We start from the raw sequence: 22,549 nt of genomic DNA, 5'->3' as shown, positions 1-22,549 counted from the left end.
TTTTGTCATTGCTAGTTTCCATGGCAACAAAATGACTGCATGTCTGTAGTAAGCCTCCACATCTGTCCAGCAAAGAGAAAGCTATGCTTAATAATATAAATAAAATCATTTGGAGCTCAAGAACATCTAGGATATTGTTTAAAAAAACACATTTCTTTTATTTTTGCAAAGATTATAAAGCAGACAACAGGTGGCAGTCAATACATGGGTAAGTATTTTAATGATGATGATGAGATGGGCAAAGATGGATATCTAAAATGTCATGCTATCAATTTCATGTAAGCAGTACAATGGACTGAACATAAACAAATCATATCTTTTCACATGCAGCTCTGGTGTGTCCAACAGCCCATTATATGTATTAGTATTTGGAAGTGGTAACATCCAAAAACAATGATGAAGATAGTATGTTAAAAAGATTTTTTTTAACTGCCAAAGTAACACACGATTCCCTATGGCAACATTTTAAAATAATGATCTATTTACAAATAATGTTGGAAAATAAACATAATGAAATGCTAAATAAGCTGACAGGGAAATGCAGTACATGGACTGGAGACAGTTTGCTGGTGTTGTCACTGTGATCACTAACATAGACAGTGTTTCATCATCATTCAAGACTCATAAGTAACAACCACAAGTGCCAGTATGCGCTCTACACTAACTATAAAAAGGACCAAACAGTGTTTGGGAGTCTGGAAAAAGTTAAAAGTAACAGTTCAAATCAGTAAAAGACTGACATTGTTAGCTTTGAAAGGAATCGCAGATGTTATGGAGAACAGCTGGATTCCAACAGTTTCCCTCAATGTCCTGATTGCTGATTTAGATGCCTCTTGTGGTTCTTTGATGTGACTGTGTGATTGTGTTAGCTATACCATGTGTCTCCCAGACTGGTTTAAGTGGATCCCGGCAAGGCAACCTAGCATGAAGACGAGAAATCATGCTGCATTGCAGACTGAAAGTCAAGTACTGTCAGAGTAGGTGTCTCTTTTTTGTCGCTTTGATTTTTTTTCCCCCCTTTTTTTGGTTGTTGGTTTTTAAAGAGACAACAAACTGTTTCTGAAGCACAGAGCCTTGGCACACCAGATGCTCAGCTAACAAATGAACAGTGATAGCAGCTGTACTGCCACTAACCTCGTTCATGAGACATAAGCGACAGAGGAAAATGCAACCATTTAAGGGAGACAATGGTAGGGCGAGAAGGAGATTGTCACCTCACTGTGGTAACTGTCACTCCCTCAAAAGTAAGACAGTAAGGTATAGTGAGAGGGCTAGGTGTTTCAGTCGCATATTCCTCCTAGCAGCCTCAAGGGGTTTCTTGGGGCATCTCCACATATTCCAGGAACAGCAAGGAGTATGAAGCTCTAGAGGGGCTGACTGGAGCAGGTCTATCGAAGAGAGCAACGCTATTCTCCTGCCCAGCATTCACTTCAAGATGATGTGGTAGCCGTCATTTGTGTCATCTGGAAAAAAAGGGAAACATAGCAGGGGAGGGTGTTATAAATAAACTTGTAATGATAAAGTTCATCAAGGCTCTATGTTAAATATAGAAACGGATAAATCATCATCATTTTTTAGTACCACACTCAAATACCTTTCATAGTGTCCAAAACAAAACATACTTCATCCTGGAAGTTCTGAATCATCTGTTAAAAAGAGAGTAAATGATTAATGCAGGAGGGAAACAAGCTTAAGTTTCCTAGCATGTGTAATGGCAACTAGTCTCTGTCAGTCCCACATCATCTGTGATTTGAAAGCGTAGCTTTGGTAAAGGCAGAGAGCTGGGGAATTATAGAAAAAAAACATGATCTTACCTCATCACTGACCAGTACATGGATGCCAGTGGGACCCTGTTTAAAGATCTGATTTATCTGTCTGGGTGAGATGTTGAAGAGCTGAGCGATCTTCTCTGTCAGCTCAGCAGATGTGAGCTCCTCCAGGTAAATGGCGTGATATACTGCAGAAGAACAGCAGGTAAAAACACACAAATATACATATTTACCTGCCATTTCTTTACAGTAAAATCTGTACTTAATGTGTAAGTATGTGTTATGATTACACTATGGTTTTAGGGAGATTTTAACTATTGTAAATACTGTACGTCTGTATTTTGTGTATTAAAATTTACTTTGTACAAAAATACAACAGAGAGAGTCATCTTGTGCACAGCAAGGGATGCATTTTACTTTAAAAGCTACATCAACAGCCTGTTTGACATACATTCAAGAACAGGGTAGAAGACATGAGCAGCAGCAGAACAGAAGAATAGTGGGAAGGCTGTCATGAATTCAATGTGTACTTTATGCATTTTGCTATAACAAACATGCATGAACCATGAACACGCACTGACCAAAGAAAGCGTTGGCGGCAGCATCTCCGTTTTCATGTTTCGGTTGCTGTTCCCGTGCCTGCTGAGACTCCTGGCACACGTAGATGGTCAGCCTCGGTCGTACCACCCTGTAAACAGCATCCACAGAGAGAAAATAACAAAATGTCTGTAAACTTATGAAGCCTTTCTTGATATATTAGGTAAAAGACATACTGTAAGATGGGATTCAATTAAAAAAATACCCACCGCCCCTTCAGTGCATTGAAGAGTCTTATACCATCAGCTGGCCCACAGATCTGAATGACGTCCTCCCTGGTCAGCTTCAACAGGTCTCCCCCTGGCACACAAAAACAAGACCTTGCTTAGGAGCTTAAAACCCCTCCCTCTGCAGGTCAACCTGAATTACATACCAAGAAGTTTGTTTTGGTGGGTCCAACAGTTTACAAGTACAGCACAATTATAAAAACAATGTAACACTTCATAGATCCCTGTAAAGGAACAGTCTTTTCACTTATCCTTTCACCAGGGGGGTTACCATACAGGTTCAGACCACAGTCCTAGGGGCTGGCAGGGATTTGGTGTCTTGCTAGGGGACACTTAAGCAGAGTGGATGCTTTGTGCGATGCAGGGTTGAGGTCTTGGTCCCCAAGAGAATAACTAATAATCTTTTTTCTCACCCTGCGTACTCTAAATAATGCCAGATTTCTTGTCTACGGCCCTTTACATACATGGAATGTGTAACATTATCTGATAAAGTAATGACTTGGTAATGGTAAAGCTGGAAAATCTAAAACATAGGGAGGGAGTGCAGGTCTGATTATTAATGTCCATCCATCCATCCATCTTCTTCCGCTTATCCGGGGCCGGGTCGCGGGGGCAGCAGTCTAAGCAGGGACTCCCAGACTTCCTTCGCCCCAGACACTTCCTCCAGCTCCTCCGGGGGGATCCCGAGGCGTTCCCAGGCCAGCCGAGAGACATAGTCCCTCCAGCGTGTCCTAGGTCTTCCCCGGGGCCGCCTCCCGGTGGGACATGCCCAGAACACCTCCCGAGGGAGGCGTCCAGGAGGCATCCGGATCAGATGCCCTAGCCACCTCAGCTGGCTCCTCTCGACGTGGAGGAGCAGCGGCTCTACTCGAGCTCCCCGTGTGACTGAGCTCCTCACCCTATCTCTAAGGGGCGCCCAGCCACTCAGCGGAGGAAGCCCATTTCGGCCGCTTGTATCCGCGATCTTGTCCTTTCGGTCACTACCCAAAGCTCATGACCATAGGTGAGGGCAGGGGCGTAGATTGACCCGTAAATCGAGAGCTTTGTCTTTCGACTCAGCTCCTTCTTTACCACAACGGTCCGATACAGCGCCCGCATCACTGCAGGCGCTGCACCGATCCGCCTGTCAATCTCACGCTCCATCCGTCCCTCACTCGTGAACAAGACCCCGAGATACTTAAACTCCTCCACTTGGGGCAAGGACTCCCCACCCACGCGAAGAGAGCAAACCACCTTTTTCCGGTCAAGAACCATGGCCTCAGATTTGGAAGAGCTGATTCTCATCCCAGCTGCTTCACACTCGGCTGCAAACCGTCCCAGTGCATGCTGCAGGTCCTGGTTTGAAGAAGCCATCAGAACGACATCATCTGCAAACAGCAGAGATGAGATCCTGTGGTTCCCAAACCGGACACCCTCCGGCCCCTGACTGCGCCTAGAAATTCTGTCCATATAAATTATGAACAGAACCGGTGACAAAGGGCAGCCCTGGCGGAGTCCAACATGCACCGGGAACAGGTCTGACTTACTGCCGGCAATGCGAACACAGCTCCTGCTCCGGTTATACAGGGACCGGACAGCCCTTAGCAAAGGGCCCCGGACCCCATACTCCCAGAGCACTCCCCACAAATCGCCCGGGGCACACGGTCGAATGCCTTCTCCAGATCCACAAAGCACATGTGGACTGGTTGGGCAAACTCCCATGAACCCTCGAGCACCCGATGGAGAGTATAGAGCTGGTCCAGTGTTCCACGACCGGGACGAAAACCACTCTGCTCCTCCTGAATCCGAGGTTCGACTATCGGACAATTCTCCTCTCCAGTACCCTGGGATAGACCTTACCGGGAGGCTGAGAAGTGTGATCCCTCTGTGATTGGAACACACCCTCCGGTCCCCCTTCTTATACAGAGGACCACCACCCCGGTCTGCCAGTCCAGAGGCACTGTCCCAGACCGCCACGCGATGTTGCAGAGACGTGTCAGCCAAGACAGTCCCACAACATCCAGAGACTTAAGATACTCAGGACGGATCTCATCCACCCCGAAGCCTTGCCACCAAGGAGCTTGCCAACAACCTCAGTGACTTCGGCCAGGGTGATGGATGAGTCCGCCTCGGTCCCCAGCCTCCGCTTCCTCTTCGGAAGACGTGACAGCGGGATTGAGGAGATCCTCAAAGTATTCCTTCCACCGTCCGACAACATCCCCAGTCGAGGTCAACAGCTCTCCACCCGCACCGTACAAGGTGTTGGTGAAGCACTGCTTCCCCCTCCTGAGCCGTCGGACGGTTTGCCAGAATTTCTTTGAGGCCGACCGATAGTCCTCCTCCATGGCCTCTCCGAACCTCTCCCAGTCCTGAGTTTTTGCCTCTGTGACCGCACGGGCTGCAGCACGCTTAGCCTGCCGGTACCTGTCAGCTGCCTCGGGAGTCCCACGAGCCAACAAGGCCCGATAGGACTCCTTCTTCAGCCTGACGGCATCCCTTACTTCGGCGCCCACCACCGTGTTCGGGGATTGCCGCGCGCGACAGGCACCAGAAACCTTGCGACCACAGCTACGAGCCGCCGCATCGATCGACAATGGAGGTGGAAAACATGGTCCACTCGGACTCAATGTCCCCAACCTCCCCCGGGATCTGGGAGAAGCTCTCCCGGAGGTGTGAGTTGTAGACCCTGCTGACAGAGGGCTCCGCCAGACGTTCCCAGCAGACCCTCACGATACGCTTGGGCCTGCCAAGTCTGTCCGGCTTCCTCCCCCGCCAGCGGATCCAACTCACCACCAGGTGGTGATCGGTTGACAGCTCCGCCCCTCTCTTCACCCGAGTGTCCAAGACACGCGGCGAGGTCAGATGATACGACAACAAAGTCGATCATCGACCTCCGGCCTAGGGTGTCCTGGTGCCACGTGCACTGATGGACACCCTTGTGCTTGAACATGGTGTTAGTTATGGACAAACTGTAACTAGCACAGAAGTCCAACAACTGAACACCGCTCGGGTTCAGATCAGGGGGGCCGTTCCTTCCGATTACCCCTCTCCAGGTGTCACTGTCGTTGCCCACGTGGGCGTTGAAGTTGATTATTAATGTAATTGTACAAATGTTTTCCTTTCTTTTTTTAAAACCCCTTTTGCCCCGTACCATGAGGGGAAAAAAAACATATTTATGGACTAAGCTGACATGAGAAGAACATCTATAGCAACTTTACACTGACTCATTCATAAATAATTAAGCAACCTTTTCTTTTTACAGTGCTCTGTAATAGACATACACAAAGGGCAGTTCATTTCTCTCTCTGCATGTTTTACCTCATGCTGCTGTGCCCTTTGCGTTAATCTGACAGCATTAAATTCAGTTTTGTGCCATGATAAAAGTAATACTGAAGTGTTACTATTTCCAATTGTTGCGACCTTGTTGTAAAAGTGACTCAGGCACTTATTCAGCCATGAGACCAACATGTAAAATTGCCATCACATTTACGTAACGAGTTACATGCCTGAAAGGGGCTTATTTCCACTCACATTCCTGGCTCTTTACTCTAAAATGTTTTGTGTTTTGTGACAGTCACAAGTGACACTATACTAAAATGAATGGGTGTTTAATTTGTAACAATTCTGTATTCAAGAGCCATTTTACCTGAGAAGTTGGTGAAGAGCCGACAGAAGGGTGAGAAGCGGTTTCTTAAAAGCCACTGTTGTGCATCCTGCGGAGTTGCTGTGGGTAACAGATTCTGCAAGACAGAACCCAGGATAAAACAATTAATTGCAACAATCTCGAAGAGTATGTCAGAGTTAGCTTGTAGAAGTCATGTGTGAAATTACTGGCTTTTTTTTTTATAGCTACCACTTTCCATACAGTATACTGTACGCCCTATACTTGAGAAAACATTAATCGTCAAGAAACGTGTAAACACACAAAGAAAATTGGCAGATTTGACTAAGGCTGCCTTCTGTGACTTCAAGATTTAAGGCAAAAACAAACAATTATAAAAAGTCTATTTCAAATACATAAATTAACATTACACATAAGTCAGGATCAGCCCGTTAACCGGCTGTGACCAGTCTTCGTAGTACAGTAATTGTGCTCTCAATGTCAGAATTAATTTATAATGTGGGCAAAAATAATGCAACAATTTCCTCTGTGCAGAGTTTGTTAATCTCCACTAATCATACTTGGGTTAAATCACTCTTCCTTCTGAATGGATCTAAGTAACTAAAGCACAACATATCAGCTAGACATCTGCCCAAATATACAGCATGTACAGCAATGAAATATTCTGATAACTCATGTTTCAAGGTTAAATAATCATTGGCTGGTTCCCTGTAATAGAAGAGAGTTGTGATGTCATGTCTTCAATGTGAGTTGACCTTGTATTTTTGATTCATCATTGTTAAATGCTTCCATTCACACCTTGAGGCAGGTTAGGCTTATTTTTATTTATTTTATGTTTTCAAAGTGCCGTAGATAATCTACTGGGAGGCAGAGGTTTAACACCCAGATGTCGGCTTTGCATTTGTGAATATTAATATGCAGTGGTTCAGTGAGGCAGGAGGTAGCCAGACAGTAAATCCAGAAAGCAAAAATGCACTTGTACTTACATCTGCTACCTGAACAACGGGCTCAGGCTGGTGGTTTGGTGATCCATTTCTAAAAAGGATGAAAAATTGACCATGTCAGAACCCAGAAAGAATTACTGAAATCCATATCAAGAAGAATCTAAACTAAAATCTAATGTATGTTCCTTACTAACAGAAACCACATAGCCGCTATGTGGATTTTATAGTAAATTAAATTCAAGCAGCATTAATCATAAAGTAGTGGCAGAAACCAAATCATGAAACACTCATACCCTTCTGCAACTGGGAAGCTGTTGTGTGTGCTGTTGAAGCCAGGAGATGGAGAGTTGCTGACATATGTGACCTCAGGCCAGGGGCAGCACTGCAAAAGACCAACACTTTTGTTATTGTGGCTAAATAACCTCTGCTTCCACTAGTTCCACTAGCTTTTACATTTAATGTTGGAATCTGAGCTAAGACGATAAGTTAATGAATCGATTAGACGATCGACAGAAATCAATCTAGTTGGAATGGATGTAAACATTTTCAGGTTGACCCACAGACCATTATATAATTGTTTTTGTTGTTTCCCCGGGCCAGTTTTGGAAATAAGAGTATATTTTTCACTTCATTGACCTTTTTGGTTAAATAAGGTTGTGTTTCATTTTGATGGCCCTTCTCTTTATCTAATCATTCATCCCTTTATCACGTTAGTAATATGCTAACCTCTGTCAGGATTGTGGTTTCATAGGATGGCTGGTACTTTTCCTTTTCCTGTGGCGCCCTTTTCTCCATTTTCTCCCTGTCAGTCTTCTGCTTTCTGTCCGCACCTTTAGGCTGAAACAGGTCATGTGGGAGTCATTTAGGTGGTGGTTATAAATAACAAAAGTTTGCAATGCAGTACATCAACGTGTTTTCTTTTATTTCTGGCCTTCTTCTCATTCCCCTCACCTTGAAGACTTTGACCTGGCAGGAGGCAGAGTGGAGGTGTTCTGTGTACTCTTCATTCTCATTTTCTTTAAACGTGTCGATCTGGATGCGGAAAGGCACACCCTTTTCTCCTCCATGCTTGCGCATGGTGAATTCTGTGCTGATGCAGTGTACCTAAAAAGGAAAGGAATATAACACTGAAATATATACAGAAATGACGGCATAACATAAAACTTAGGTCAGTGAAGTCAATAAATAAACAGATCTTAGCAAAACTGTTGTATTAGTAATTACTGTCTGCAGAATGACACTGAGTTTACTTGCCATTTGCCAAACAGAATAGATGAGTACACTAAATGTTAACAAGATTAGCTCCATGATGCCAAAGTGCTCAAAATTGCCTCAGATTACTGCCGTTGCTTTTAATGAATGAAAGTAATTTAGGAAAACAACAGTGTTGACAATCATGCTACCTGGATAAAAACTGAGGTTCTTTTTGATGGGTCCCAAAGGAACTCCACAGTGTTTAGCTGAGTAGGGTTAGCCCTGGGGTCGATTATGCCGACGGACATGGGGATATCTGCAATGGATCAATGTAAAACAGGCTGTTATCAAAAGAGTTCTTAATGCACACTATCTTCTCTATAATATCACCACTGTCATCTAAACCTTGTACTTACAGTTCAGGTTAACAGTCAATATCCTGAACTGAACTTATCCAAAAACTATTGGATGGTTAATATACATACCAGGCTACACAGCAACATTCTTTCCACACACAAATCCAGTACAATACATAAGAACCAGAACCTTCTGGAGCCATCAAAGTAGACGAGCCATTTTTCATTCAGCGCTCACCCAGGTCGAGGATGCGATCCCCAGGCCTGTTCCAGCGCCAGCCTTCCAGCTGCTGGTGCTCTGTGTACTGAAGTCGGCGATCATGAAACACCACACGGATGATGCTCTGAAATTAATTTTTCAAATAATTCAAGGCAGATGTTAATGCTAATGAAGCTAACACGTTTATACTGTTTTACCCTGGCAGACACTGACCTGTGCAAATATATTGTAATGTATGTGTGAACTGGCATGTCAGAATCTTACCTTCACCATTTTACCAGTGATTTCAGGAAGTTCCCCAATTTTTCGATTGTCAAGCATTCTAATTTCATAGGACTGGCCTGCAATGACAAGTCTGTGTAGTGAATAAAAAAATCTCAATTCATACAAGGCTGTCACAATACACCAAACATTCACAGTTGATATCTAACCTTTGTAGTCATACTAATCACAATAATGCATAATTTCTACATCCTTGTTTGGTCATTTATTTCCACGACAGGAGTCACAGAGTAACTCACAATACAATACTATCGTGACATAGTATGCTACCCATGGCAACAATGGCATGATTATAAAGCCAAAGATACCCCTAAATGTCTTTTCAACATGAAACAGACACAAACTGACAACAGGCTGAACTGCCAGACAAGAATGTATCACTATATTGGTGCCAGTGTATCAAAAACATACCCCCACAGACCACATTTCAATATACATGTATTTCCATATTGATCCCCCCACCGCCCCTATTTTTCCACTATCAGTAAATTTGTCTATGAAGATTTATAGTCATCCAGGTAATAAAATATCTAGAATAGCAATGTCAAAGGCAACTGAATTTGCTTCCAGTGGCTTTTGACTTAGTAATCTCAGATATAAATAAATGTATGCAAAATTGAAAAGTACACTGTGGCTGAGATCCCACCACTGACCTTGGTTGAGGTAGGTGAGTGTTTCATCATGCAGTTTAACGGCTGGCGAGGTAGCTGCACACAGAACATATTGAAACGGTAGGATCTTGTTGTCGGTGTCTGGAGGAAGGTTGGACTCCTCCTGCTTGAAGATGGGGAGGGCAAGTACATCACTGGAGAACAGAGATTAAAAAACAACGGTGTTAGTGAGCTGCCAAAGCCCAATTACCTCACTGTGAGACACATCCATTATGTCCTTTTCATAAAACAAGTCTACAGAAAATGTATCTTGATATTGAACTGTTAGAACTGATCACTTTCAACCTCATGATAAAAATAACAATGGGTCAAATGGGGAGTCTAACACTACCTGCCATCACCAGACGACACTTGAGGTTGAATGGCGGGTTATTGTGTTTGTCAGCTTTGCAGTTCATTAATTACATTGGAGGCAACTAGGGCAACACTACTAAATACCAAGGTATCCAGTCAGGATCTCATTGCTCTGCTCAACAGAAGAATTTCAGGAACAAGCAGGCACTTGTACAGTATAATTTAATCAGCCAGAAAAGGGCATAAAAGAGAGGGATCTTTCTCCAGCAAAGCAAAGCGCTCAAGTCAGCAAAACCTAAATGGATTTCACACAATTCCATCATCAAAAAAACTGAGCACGAGCATCATGAATATCTATTTGGACATTAAACTCTTGAATAAGACCTCACCAAATGAAAAACCACAGAAATGTGTGCAGATAAATTTACACTAATGTATCAGGGATATGCTGCATTGTGATAGGTTCAGTCTAATTTAATGAAAGAGTATTCTTCATCTGATTCTCACTAAGCATTGTTCTGCTTTGCAATTCAGCTGCATGTGGTGATTAATTTGCCCTTCTGCTATCTCTCAGTGCAGGACTACACATATTCACGTACGAATTCAAAGTGTGAATATCTCTGCTCAAACTGCACACTGATGTGGACACAAAGCCTCGCTGAGAGAAAATCTGAAACACTGCACATTAATAAAACTGATTTGATTAGACAGAAAAGTTTGATCATTTATCTTGAAAAGATACCAAATACCTTCATATAGAATCTCTAACCTATTCCACATAAAAGAGCTCACACTGCAAAAACATGCTCTGCAAATGATTTTGAGAAGGGATTTTGAAAAAAAAAAACTGTTTGGAAATAAGAAATATGAGAAACAAACTACAAAGCAAGTCATAAAATGACACTGTTCAAGCTCTAGGTCAAGTGAAAACACACACTGCTGACATTTAAGCTTAAGCAGGTGATACAGTTTCACTAACTTTAAAAAGTGTCAACTGAAGGAGGCATCACTGAGGGTTCCATTACTGTCACTGTTTACATCAACAATTAAACCCCCAAATAAATAATTTTAGCAATTTAAAACACGTTTGAGCTGTATTTAAATAAAGTCACAAATCAAAGGACATATTTTGGTAAATATTCACGTGTAGCACTAGCAGCACTCAGTCCAACAGTATACTTTCAGCAGAGGGCTCAACCCGTTCAAAACGCATACAGTACCTCATGCTATATGCCCCAGCACCGAGCTCCTGGCCAATGCCCGAGAGACTGGCATCAAAGTCCTGGACCAGTCCGGACTCAATCACTTCATCCGTGAGAGGCAACTTCAAAGCCCACGCCATGGTGACGATGTGAAGATCTTACGGAGTGCAGTTCCGGTTAAAACTTAAGCTAAGTTTTACCTGTTTCCAACAACCGTCCAATCTTTAGTGGAGAAAGTGAAATAAGAAGTTTGTTATCATCGACTGTGGCTGCAACTCGTGAAAAAAACGTAACATGTAGATGTTTAATCGAGCGACATACCCACAAAAACAAGATAAAAAAAAAAAAGATCAAATTAGCGGTTTGTGTTATTGTTAGTAACAGGTTATCATTCCGAACAACGCAGAGCTTCTGATGTTAACGTTAACGGTACGCTGTTCATGCAAGCGTGCACTGATTCACTGTTAAGATGAAAATAACTTGTTAAGCCATATTGATTTTAGTCTCTACTCTTTTTATTTAGTTAGATAACGTTATAAGAAATACATATACCTTTAAATGAAACTGTAGCTACTTGCTAGCACTGCGACAGTGTCATGCCATCATGTCGTGCTCCTTCGCCCCAGCACTAAAATAAACATGTCGAGCTAACCACTACAAGCCTGCCAGCTAACTTAGCAAGTAGGATGCTAGCCCTTTTTTGCCTCAGTTATTGGGGATTCACGGGAATAACTTATTCCTGATAGACATATCTATAAATAGAAACACATCAAAACTAATTCTGACTCCTAAATATATCTACTGTAATAGCTTGCTTTTGTTTGTTTATCTGGCTTCGTCAGGGAAGAGGCGCTGCCGTAATTTCCGTTTCGTCCTCTTCTTCTTCATGTTGCTATTTCACAGTACTAGCAAATAACTTTGGGGCTCATTAGCGCCTCCGAGCGCTTATGGGCGATAAGGCATGAGGTTCAGAAGAGGTGTTTACTGCTTTAAGTGATATTTTACTTGTAAAAAATAAACAATTTTTTCAATCCCTCTTTTTTATGGAGGTCAGTGGTCACTATCAACTACAGCCAATGCAAATATGGTAAATATATCAACACACAACAATAAGGAGTGATTAATAAAGACAGGGTTTATTTCATTTATCTGACAGAAAAGGACAAAAAGCATCCAAATTTTGTCTTGCAAAGACCTGAACTTTTTATGCTTTGCAGAGTCAAATGACTAATAGTTGATATCTTATAATCATAATTTAGCTCTTCTTTTCTCTACTGATAACTTAGTATAGCAAACAATATCATATAGTGTCTTCCCATATTCTACATGAAGGTAAAACACATATTAAAGCAAGACCTTTGCAATATTAATTATTTTATGGTTAGGTATACTGTATGTCACTGCAATATAGTCCTACTGTTATTCAAAAGGCAAATATGAGGTTGACCATAAAATGTACCATATAATTAATAAATTCAAAGAATGTGATTAATGCATATTAGAGTTTATGTCTAATCTGAAGTATTTTACATTTCATCTGCATAAAAAGTACATTCATCTTAATGATAAATGTTGCGTGTCAAGTTGATGATTGCAATTTTACCAGTAATGCTACATTTTTCAAAGCAATGCTTCTTACTGTTCAAGAACATTAAAATGCAGAAATTAAATTCTCTCACATACATAACTTGCACTGTACATAAACCATTTTTTACCCTTTTACTTTCTCTGTTGTCACTAAAGTGCAAAGAATTCTTGAATAATTGGGAAAGATAAAGAAAACCGCCATAGTATTGTTCCTACAGAAAATAACTTCATACTGCACATGCAAACACTTTTCTAACTCCCTCCGACTGAAAACCCCTTTCTTGGTTGAACAGTTAATTCAATTTTTTTTACTCAGTAAATCAATTTCATTGATATTAGGTTTAGTAAAAGTATCTAAAAAAAATCTGCCGTTAATGTTTCTAGGCAACGTGAGACTATTTTAAGTTGACTTCAAAATAGGCCAATTAAGCTCCTATTTTGCAAATACACTTTACCAGACTTGAGATGAAAAATGTAAAAGCATTGTCAAGCCATTAAGGGAACAGCACAACAGTGAATAAAGAGGAAACACAAAATACTCTCAGAGTATTGTAAGCACAAAAACAGAAAGTGTAAAAACAAAACAGACTGTGGTGAATTCACACACGTGTCACCCACACATATAGTATGTGTATTTGCATGATCAGTAACTCACAAATGAAACAAACTTTATAAAAAAAAAACTAAAATAAGTTTACAGTTGTGGCATCATAGGCAATAGCTGAAGCTATAACTATATTTTCCATAAGAACCTGTCGTCCACAGAACATCAGAAATTACCCTCTCTATGGACATCCAACAGTGTGACACATTTCACACTGCTGAATAAAACTATCAAAGTCAAACAAAAGGAAATGATTACAGATTTTAAGCTCATCTTTGTGATTATCAGCAAGAAATATCAAAATGATGATTGTCCCAAAAATGGTTGCAGAGTCAGGAGTCCATAGACAGCCAAGTCATTTTTGCCGTTCCTTAGACAACTAATTCTGATGAAAATAACGTTATAGGCTACTGCCTACTTTTAGTCTACAGAATCATATGTCAGTCAGAATCTTATTTATGTTGCAAATACGGTACAAATACTGTGTGAATATAAAATAAATGAGCAGGTAGAATTTTACAAACATCCATGGTGGCAAAAGCATGTTATTCAAATATCAGCGTAATGTCAGCCATTGTGCCAAAGTGACAATTATGTGACTAAAATCAATGTGACTCAATGCACTGCCACTCATTATAATTCAGATTGATATCTTATAAAACCACTTGTATAAAAGTTCATCAAATGTTTTTAAATATGACATTATTAATGTATCATTATCACTGTATATGATAAAAGGACCATGCAGTTTGACTGAGTACCCACCACACAGAAGTAGTGTACACATATACAGCCTTAAAATACAATAACAACTCATTTTTAGTACTCTTTCATAACACTTGAATAAAATTGAATTAATTATGTCATTACCTTCATTTTCTCAAAAAGTTAATATTCTTTCAACCTTAATAAAGTTTAGCTTGTATTTACAACACAATCTAGAACTGTGCTGCTGTATTAAATGTTCAACTTCCCAAAACGACAAGAGATTAGCGGCGAACCCTCCCAGAATGAAGTCGCTACTGAACCTGGAAGACATTGATCTTGCTCGTGTTTTTTAGCGTCTGTCGCCGGTTGCAGAACCATACTCGCACAACCTCTCGGTCATAGTTTAGCTCTCTTGCAATTTCTGTAATCTCTTGGCCTGTTGGCAATGCATTCTTCTCAAAGTAGGAGTTAAGAACTTCTATTGCCTGCGGTGTGAAACTAGTACGCCGCTTGCGTTTTTTGGATGGTTCACCACCAACAAACTCCATCAGATTCTGCTGGCCTTTCTGGTTCCAGTGCTCAGCTTCAGCCAGCCATTTCTCCAACACTGGCTTCAGCTTCTGAGCACTCTTTGGGGTGATATCCAGCTTTTCAAACCTGTGGTGCAAAAGAAAGTTCAGGCTGAACTATTTCATGAGAACACACGCTATATGAACTGTATCTCAATTTAATCTGTATGAATTAACTTAGACCCAATTTGTAGGAAAGTAACATAAATATTTTGGTTACTAGTCCACCAAGCTTTAAACAACCTATATCTCTCATTATTTTACTTAATTTACTTACTTACCTCCATATAAGGATAACTCCATTGCTGTTCGTATTACAATTCTTTAAATCACAGACGTCATGATTATTTATATAGAATGTAGCCTAAGAAATTAAAATGTTAATTTAAAGGAATAGTTCGACATTTTGGGAACTATCTTATTGGCTTACTTGCTTTGATGAGAAGATTGATATGGCTCTCATGTACGTAGAGCCAGTAATCGGTTAGCTTAGCTTAGCCTAAAGACTGAAAACAAGGGAAACAGCTCTAAAGCTCACTAATTAACACTTTATATCTTGTTTGTTTAAATCATGCAAAAACTGGTAAACTAGGTGATGGTAGGCTGATTGGTACCCTTCAGGTGGGATGGTACCCTTTGGACAGAGCCAGGGTAGCTGTTTCACCCTGTTTCCAGTCTTTATTCTAAACGGCTGCTGGCTGTAGCTTCATATTTAATGGACAGACATGAGAGTGGTATCAATTTAACTCTCTGTAAATAAGCATATTTCCCAACAATAACAATGATGATTCACAATTCTTAAAATTTATACTCACAGACTTCCTTATTTTTATGTAGAATGTAGCCAAAGTTCTGAAAATGTTTTTCAGTGTTATTGTTAAGTTACCTAATCACATTCACATTGACACATTAATTTAAGGATTTAATACTACAGTCTTTTACTGTCACACATAAGTCACTGTGATATACTCACTAAGCATGACTGCACTAAGTAGATGAGTAGACATTTGCGTAGGTGCCTTAACTACATTAATGTTTTAATAGAATTAGAATTGTAATTTTTGTGCATGCAAACTAGGTCAGTGTATGCACATATCAAATGCACTGTATACACCCTGTCATTGATGAATTACTGATGCTTTATAAAGAGAAATACATCTGTTTTTTGGGGGGCGGAATAATACATTACTGAAGAAAGCTTCCATATGCAAGGCAACGTGAACAGGGGGGTCATTTACCTGCAAATGGCAGACTGGCTATAGGCCGGACCCTCAGTTGCAGTTAGAGCCTGCCCTACTTGCGTCTGAGTAAGCCCCAAGGACAGCCGACGGATCTTGAAATTCTTGGCAAACTCTCGAATTTCCTCCAGATTAATGCCTTCCTCGCTGCTGACTACCTGCTGGGGTTCTACAATTGTGAAGAATCTGGTTAAAAATATCTACCTGCTTAAAACGGATCTATGTTTGGATAGGAGAAGCAGGTGTACATACTGCTGACAAGCTGGCCCACTTTTGCTATGTCTCCACAGGTGATGGGTACTGTGGAGGAGAGATTGGTGGCGGTCTTCAGTACAGACGGCTGCGGGGCGATGACAACTGGTGACTGATTGACAGTTGTTACCGAAGCCTGGTAGGGAACACATAAATAATATTCTTAGATGTAACAAAATTATAAATATCTTCAGCAATAGTTAATGAATGAATGCGAATTAAGTGAGTCTGTTCAAAGATCATGCAGTCATTTCTGGTCTGTTTCAGCTTTCAGTGTAAATGCAGAAATTATTCTGACCTTTTTGTTATCTACCTGTGTGTTAGGTTTGGTGAGTGTTGGAGGAGCTGCAGCTTTGGGCAGAACTGCAGCAGAAGTTGCAACTGCTGCAGGTCCATTCCCTACAGTGGCAATGATCTGGCCCTGGGTGTTGAGAAGCAGCTGTGGGGTGACAGTCTGGACCTGGAGACCCTGAAGGGGGAGGGTGGGTGTCGCAGCCCCTCCAGCCAGAGAGGCTGGGTTCAACAACAGTGGGAGGGTTCCTATGACCTGTAAACGTTGTTTGAATTTAAGAGAAATACATACAAATAATTTAATGTAACCCTCTGATAGTTTTTGCTTACCAAACCGACTTTCAGAACATTCAACAACCTGTCATGGCAATGTTTTTGCTTCTGGGAAATAGGTACGTCCTATTAGCAGTTCACTTGGAATAAAATCATGTCTTTCAAGATTAAACACTACAGTACTAACTCCAGTGAGCTGCAACAATGGGAAGACTTAATAATGGAATAGATCAGTTTTTCACAGAAACTGTCTTATGCTCCACTGACTTGAAATAGCACTGCTGATTGATGTTATCTGCAGGCTGGGGCTTTTTTCCCCCCACACAACACAAAAACCTTTTGATTGTCCTTTGAGAGGGTGTGTTTTATCAAACAATATGCATCAATACTTGCAAAAAATGTGAATGGCACTATGTAAGGGGAGCACACTGTCTATAAATGACTTGGTCTTATACCTTTCTCATTTTGTTATTAAGTCTGTGATATGTTTTAGTCAATCGAAGTCTAGAAGTCTTTTTTTTGGTACACATGATACACTACTGCAATAGTATTATATTATATATATATATATAATGTAATATAAAATGGAGCAGTATTTTATGGCACCCACATGTCCCTGGGCATTTGTGATGATCTGGCTGGTGATGCCAGCCATGTTGGACATGGCACTGGTGATGATGGGAGTGGAGGTGAGGGAACTGAGGAACTGGGGCTGAGCTCCCAATGAAGCAGCATTGATCTGAGCAGAAAATCATAACATGTGTAAATAGCATTGGAAATTACATCACATGACTCACTCATCACTAACAGTACAGAATGTATGAACAGGCATAAATCCTTGAAGCAGCATTCTTACAATGGCAGGATTGATGGAGAGTCCTGCAGTCTGGAGTGCTGCTACAGATATGTTGGACTGAGAGACAGTAGTGGTGGCAGAGGTCGCCTGGGCTGCCGCCACCTGAGCAGCGGTAACCTGTGCATTGGTCACATGTGTTGGCTGAGACGTCACCTGCACTGGCTGCATGGAAGCTGCTTGAGGCTGGAACATCGTCTGTGCATTTGTCTGCAGTTGGGGCTGGACCGAGTTCAGGACTGTCGCAGCTGAGTAGAAATTCAAGAGTATGCAACCTGTTATTGTTCTGTAATGAAGTTATTCATTGTGAGAAAACTAAAAACATTTTAACAAGACTCAGAGTCTACAGCCATGCTAGTGGCTCTGTGAGGCTGTAGTGAGGTACAGTGGTGCTTTGAGCTGAATGCTAACGTCAGCATGCTAACCAGCTCACAATGACAACTCTAACATGCTGATGTTTAGCATATATAATGTTTACCATGTTCCCCATCTTAGTTTAGCATGTTATAATGCTAACTAGCACTAAACACAAAGTACAGCTGAGGCTGATGGGAATGTCATTAGTTTTGCAGGTATTTGATCATAAATGTATTTTGTAATAATGTGTCCAATATTGGATACATTTTGATCTGATGATGGCCCTAGATGAAAAGTTAACAGATCAGCAAAGTGATTATAATTCATCCTGAGGAGAACATGAATGTCTGAACCAAATTTCATAACAATCCATTCAGTAGTTGTTTTAGTAGTAGACATTTAACTTAAAACCACAAATGTTAACCTCAGGGTGGCACTACAGGAAAAGTCATGGGATCACCATAGTCATTAGGATTCATCCTCTGGGGACCATGAACGCCTGTTAAAAAGTTCATCGCCATCTACCTAATAGTTGTTGAGATATTTCAGTGTGGACCAAAGTGGCGGACCGACCAACCGACTGGCATTGCCATTCCTGGAACCGCTAGCGGGGCTAAATAAAAAAAACGTTGATGAATGTCAGTGTTAAAGATGTTGTGTTTCTATGGCAATTGTCAACTGTGATCTAACCAAAATGAGAGGCTAAATGGAGAGCACACACACACACACACACAGTTTGTGTTTTACCTTGGAGGCCAGCAAAGGGCAGTTTGAGGAGGTTTCCAGCCGCATTAGCTGCTGCGAACCCAGGGAGAGTAGCTACATTGGTGGTAGGCAAGGTGAGAACAGCCAGACCGCCCTGGCCACTGATGGAGCCCGCCATACTGAGGGGGATGAGCAGGGGCTGCCCCAGGGACCCTGTCTGGGCCATCATACCAGTCATCAGAGTGGCCAAACTTTCCTGGGTCAGCACCTAATGTTGCATAGTAAATGATTTGCTTTCCATCAACATTTGTGACAGGGATGAACAGAGTAATGTTTTTTCAGATTATATTTTTACCTCATTTATGTATTTTTACTGGCATTCTGATGTTTTTACAGGGTCAATTTTACTGAACTAAATAGTAATACATTTTTCATTGCATTTGTACTCAAATACTCCATCTTTCTCCACTCCATTATTGATTTTGTTTTTACCACATTGGATGTTTTATTTTTTGTTGTTGCAGTGGTATGGTCTGAATGTTCTCAAATTGCTGGAAATGTTGTGCAATGCAACAATTTATCTACAATCTATAGCCTCAGGCTATGTGTTCAGGTGTTTGAGATCAAATCTGTTCCATTTTCACATTTATAATGCACAAAAGACAATTGCCTCGGTCAGTGACTTCAGTAAATCACCTACAGTAGCCTGTGGGTGACAATAGTGGCGTTAATCCGTTTGACTCATGAATATTGGACAAGAAATGATATGGGAACAGGGTGAAATGCAAATAGGGTAAATTTCAGGATCTTTTTTTTGCCCCGCTGATTTTTAATTTCACAGACATTTCCTGTACTTTCAAGGCCAATATACCCGAAGCTCTTGTTAATTTCTGACGCTGGTTTTAGGTCAAGAAAAATGTATTACTATTGTCTACAACATTCTTTCTCTGATGACTTAAGATGAATATGGAAAGTGTACTCTGTGTAAATTCACAGTCATACCTGTGGACAGCCTTGTACAGTGATGGGCATGGCGGCCTGGGGCTGCGGCAGGGACAAACTGACGGGAACAGCAGGAGTCAGCGTTTGGACAGCAGGGGCCGGAGCCTCTACAGAAACCACCTGCTGCTCACCCAGCACTGCAGGAGCACAGCCAGGGTTGGTTCATACTGACATTTGAAGTGGTTTTCACAGCTGTTATTAACATCTCAGAGCAATTGTGTCATGTACGTATGAATATAAGTAATTTGCTATCAATCATTATCTAGTACGCCCATGATTTACCTACTCCCCCGGTGCTGTGGGACACAGTGGGGCCGTCCTGTGTGCTGCCAGCCTCAGGTTGCTCTGCAGGCCGAGCCGCTCCCTCCTCAGCTTTGCCTTCACTCTTCCCATCAGGTACTGATGATGGCAGAGACGCATCGACTTCTACCTCTAGCACACGAATAGTCTCATGGCCAGACATTACAATGACCTGCACAGCAATTAGGAGTAAAAACTGAGATGACTCAAATGCAAAAGGAACTGCAGACTCTATTCTATTTCTTTTGTTCAGGGTTCTATTATAATTTGATAATAGATAAGAGTCAGAATTTGTTAGTTTGTGAAATGCTTAAGTAAATAAAACATTTTACTATGGTAAAAGTCTCATGATATCTAGCACCTGAAGGGTCACAAAAACAGCCAATAACTAAATTTAGTATTTCTCCACTTCCCCCTGTAACTACCTGTAGTAAATCTGATTTTGACTTTACCGATGATTCATGGTATGCAATAATGAAAGACCTAGAGGAGAGGCAGCGAGACAACCTGGGCTGGAGGACAAGGTGCAGAGAGACAATGCAGGAAAAGAGAGGAGGATGCATACCTTGTTGTCTTTGGCAGGGAATTTCAAAGTGCAGGATTTAAATGGCTGAAAAAAGACTTCTGCAGTCAGACAGTGAATGGCTAAGGAGAACAGAGAAGCCGAGCACATGTTAGGACACAATGACACAAAACAAAACAACACCAAAACAAAACAAAAAAAAAGAAGACACACAAATTAAAAGAGCATGAGTACACCAAAACAATGATAAGAGCATCAGCCAACAAGCAGCTCAAGCAACGCTTTCTTCAAGCTCCCCTCCACATCCGTGAAGAGCATTGCTTTTGTTTGCTGACTATGTCTACACAGAATGTTACTAGAGAGAGAAAAACCACAATTAATTATTATGCATGGCAGATTAAAGGCTGGTACCCCTCACAAGCATAGAGCAGCAGGTATTATTTGGTGATAAAAACACAAAAGTGGGTCCTGATCTTGATGAACTTCGGTGCGGAAGTTAATCATTCCATTATGACATGGTATGTTGGCACATGGAGGATGACAGGAGCAAACAGCAGCAAAAAACTTGAAGACACCATAAGTTATTAGGGTTTGGTTAAGTTCAGTGTGGCTATAGTGGGAGGAGGAAAGCCCTTCATAGTGCTTTAACAGACAGGTGAGTGTTACCTGCTCATTGACAGTAAGTGGGGCATCTTTGGCAGGGAGATCCTGAGAGTTCATGGCTCACTGCACCACCACAGTCTCTGTCTTCCTGGCATTCTGGGTAAACAAACATCGATTAAACAAACTCTCTTAATTTAGTGTCTGACTACTCAATCCACTCCTTCTAATCTATTTTGCAGCCCTTCCAGAATTAAAAGTATAAATTAAGTTTCATGATGGTGACCACCTTTAGCCCATAGTATCCGCACTTTAGGGGCAAATGCTAGTTAAACAGACCTACATGCAGAGGACTTTTATTCATGGCTATTTCTGTCATTGCAGGACCAGACTATTTGGAGAGGCCTATAAACAGGCCATACTGTGTTGCACTTAAGCTGCAGAAAACGTGATGAAACACGCTGATCGTGGACATGAAGTGGTTACAAATGAATCACAGATCAAAAAAAGATTCAAGATGGTGCATTTCCTACTGCTATGCCCCGTTAGAAATGAGGATCTGTCAAAACTTCAGCGGGTGTTGATGGGCTCCCCACCCCCATCCTGGCCAATAAAAGTCTCGCCGCGTCGGCCACTTTTGCAGACAAGCACTAACCACAAAGTGCAGGCGACAGAAATCATCTCGACCCGTGCCTAGAGACCGAATATTATGTATTTCCCTCTCTTTATCATAAATATATAAATTATGCTAATTACGAACATTGCATATTAACCAAAACTCATTTCCTCTCGCCATTTCGCTGCTATGCGCGAAGAGCAGGCTAGAATAGACTCCGGTTATTATATTCAACTTACCGCGTAAATGCAGCTTATTTTCTGTAATCCCCCGCTCTTATAAAGGTCCTTGTCACAGTTTGTTTCAGTCACACATAATTAAAAATTCATCTCAGCTCCCAGACAGGCGCTGTGACTGCACACAAAAGAGGTATTTGCATTGATAAGGAGGGTTGCAATGTTAGGATCTCCTCTCTCTTAATATTTAATGACGATGCCCTTTCTGCAACAGTTCAGATAATCAAAAATCCTTGAGGTGTCTCACAAAAACCTATTTGAGCTGTAAAGTCGGACAAAATTGCCACAAAATTGGCCTTTTGCACTACGTCATGAACATAATTTATGCAAGAAAAAATCTTGCATTGAAAAATGTCTGCCTCGACTTGAGAGGTGCCATGGTTCTCTTAAAGGGGAAGTACCTCAAATAAAAGCTGAGTGGAGTGAGGCGCTGAAAGTGAAATAGTAGATAAACACTGTGCTGCTACACGAACAGTCC

General features: G+C 41.5%; 2 protein-coding genes across 5 annotated transcripts; both read right to left on the bottom strand.

The window, feature by feature from the left end:
- Positions 1 to 132: 132 nt before the first annotated feature.
- On the bottom strand, positions 133 to 12,246 carry tfcp2 (transcription factor CP2). 2 transcript variants are annotated; one of them, XM_044212688.1, is made up of 16 exons: positions 11,910 to 12,246; positions 11,376 to 11,579; positions 9,844 to 9,995; positions 9,173 to 9,249; positions 8,927 to 9,032; positions 8,542 to 8,648; positions 8,090 to 8,242; positions 7,865 to 7,975; positions 7,432 to 7,520; positions 7,181 to 7,229; positions 6,219 to 6,312; positions 2,576 to 2,666; positions 2,351 to 2,457; positions 1,815 to 1,957; positions 1,595 to 1,646; positions 133 to 1,463 (listed from the first exon to the last, which is right to left on the bottom strand). In XM_044212688.1, the coding sequence occupies exons 2-16, from the start codon at positions 11,495 to 11,497 to the stop codon at positions 1,426 to 1,428; spliced, it is 1,491 nt and encodes a 496-aa protein (XP_044068623.1). In that variant the 5' UTR covers positions 11,498 to 11,579; positions 11,910 to 12,246; the 3' UTR covers positions 133 to 1,425. The 2 variants fall into 2 exon arrangements, with proteins under 2 accessions (XP_044068623.1, XP_044068625.1); XM_044212690.1 differs by lacking the exons at positions 11,376 to 11,579; positions 11,910 to 12,246 and having other exon boundaries at positions 9,173 to 9,263; positions 9,844 to 9,982.
- A 228-nt stretch (positions 12,247 to 12,474) lies between these two features.
- Positions 12,475 to 22,455, bottom strand: pou6f1 (POU class 6 homeobox 1). Of its 3 annotated transcripts, XM_044212683.1 has the most exons (12): positions 22,075 to 22,455; positions 21,286 to 21,378; positions 20,662 to 20,741; positions 20,079 to 20,268; positions 19,797 to 19,933; positions 18,837 to 19,062; positions 17,736 to 17,980; positions 17,490 to 17,618; positions 16,629 to 16,862; positions 16,316 to 16,451; positions 16,064 to 16,232; positions 12,475 to 14,913 (listed from the first exon to the last, which is right to left on the bottom strand). In XM_044212683.1, the coding sequence occupies exons 4-12, from the start codon at positions 20,257 to 20,259 to the stop codon at positions 14,568 to 14,570; spliced, it is 1,803 nt and encodes a 600-aa protein (XP_044068618.1). In that variant the 5' UTR covers positions 20,260 to 20,268; positions 20,662 to 20,741; positions 21,286 to 21,378; positions 22,075 to 22,455; the 3' UTR covers positions 12,475 to 14,567. The 3 variants fall into 3 exon arrangements, with proteins under 3 accessions (XP_044068618.1, XP_044068616.1, XP_044068617.1); XM_044212681.1 differs by lacking the exon at positions 20,662 to 20,741; XM_044212682.1 differs by lacking the exons at positions 20,662 to 20,741; positions 22,075 to 22,455 and adding an exon at positions 21,753 to 21,771.
- Between the last annotated feature and the right edge of the window lie 94 nt (positions 22,456 to 22,549).

The sequence above is a fragment of the Siniperca chuatsi genome, linkage group LG10 (assembly GCF_020085105.1).
Source record: "Siniperca chuatsi isolate FFG_IHB_CAS linkage group LG10, ASM2008510v1, whole genome shotgun sequence".
Classification (NCBI taxonomy): domain Eukaryota; kingdom Metazoa; phylum Chordata; class Actinopteri; order Centrarchiformes; family Sinipercidae; genus Siniperca; species Siniperca chuatsi.
This window is presented reverse-complemented; position numbering and strand designations above follow the sequence as displayed.

What these genes read in the sequence shown, in the direction of transcription:
- tfcp2 (XM_044212688.1), bottom strand. Translation starts at nt 11,497, where the DNA reads ATGGCGTGGGCTTTGAAGTTGCCTCTCACGGATGAAGTGATTGAGTCC. An exon ending in GCTCTTCACCAACTTCTCAG is followed by an intron (nt 2,667 to 6,218) that starts GTAAAATGGCTC and finishes TTTGTGTGCCAG; the next exon opens with GGGGAGACCTGTTGAAGCTG. An exon ending in TGCCGCCAACGCTTTCTTTG is followed by an intron (nt 1,958 to 2,350) that starts GTCAGTGCGTGT and finishes GTTCTTCTGCAG; the next exon opens with TATATCACGCCATTTACCTG.
- pou6f1 (XM_044212681.1), bottom strand. Translation starts at nt 21,339, where the DNA reads ATGAACTCTCAGGATCTCCCTGCCAAAGATGCCCCACTTACTGTCAAT. An exon ending in CCACAGCACCGGGGGAGTAG is followed by an intron (nt 19,934 to 20,078) that starts GTAAATCATGGG and finishes GTGCTCCTGCAG; the next exon opens with TGCTGGGTGAGCAGCAGGTG. An exon ending in TCACCAAACCTAACACACAG is followed by an intron (nt 16,452 to 16,628) that starts GTAGATAACAAA and finishes GTTCCCTACCAG; the next exon opens with GCTTCGGTAACAACTGTCAA.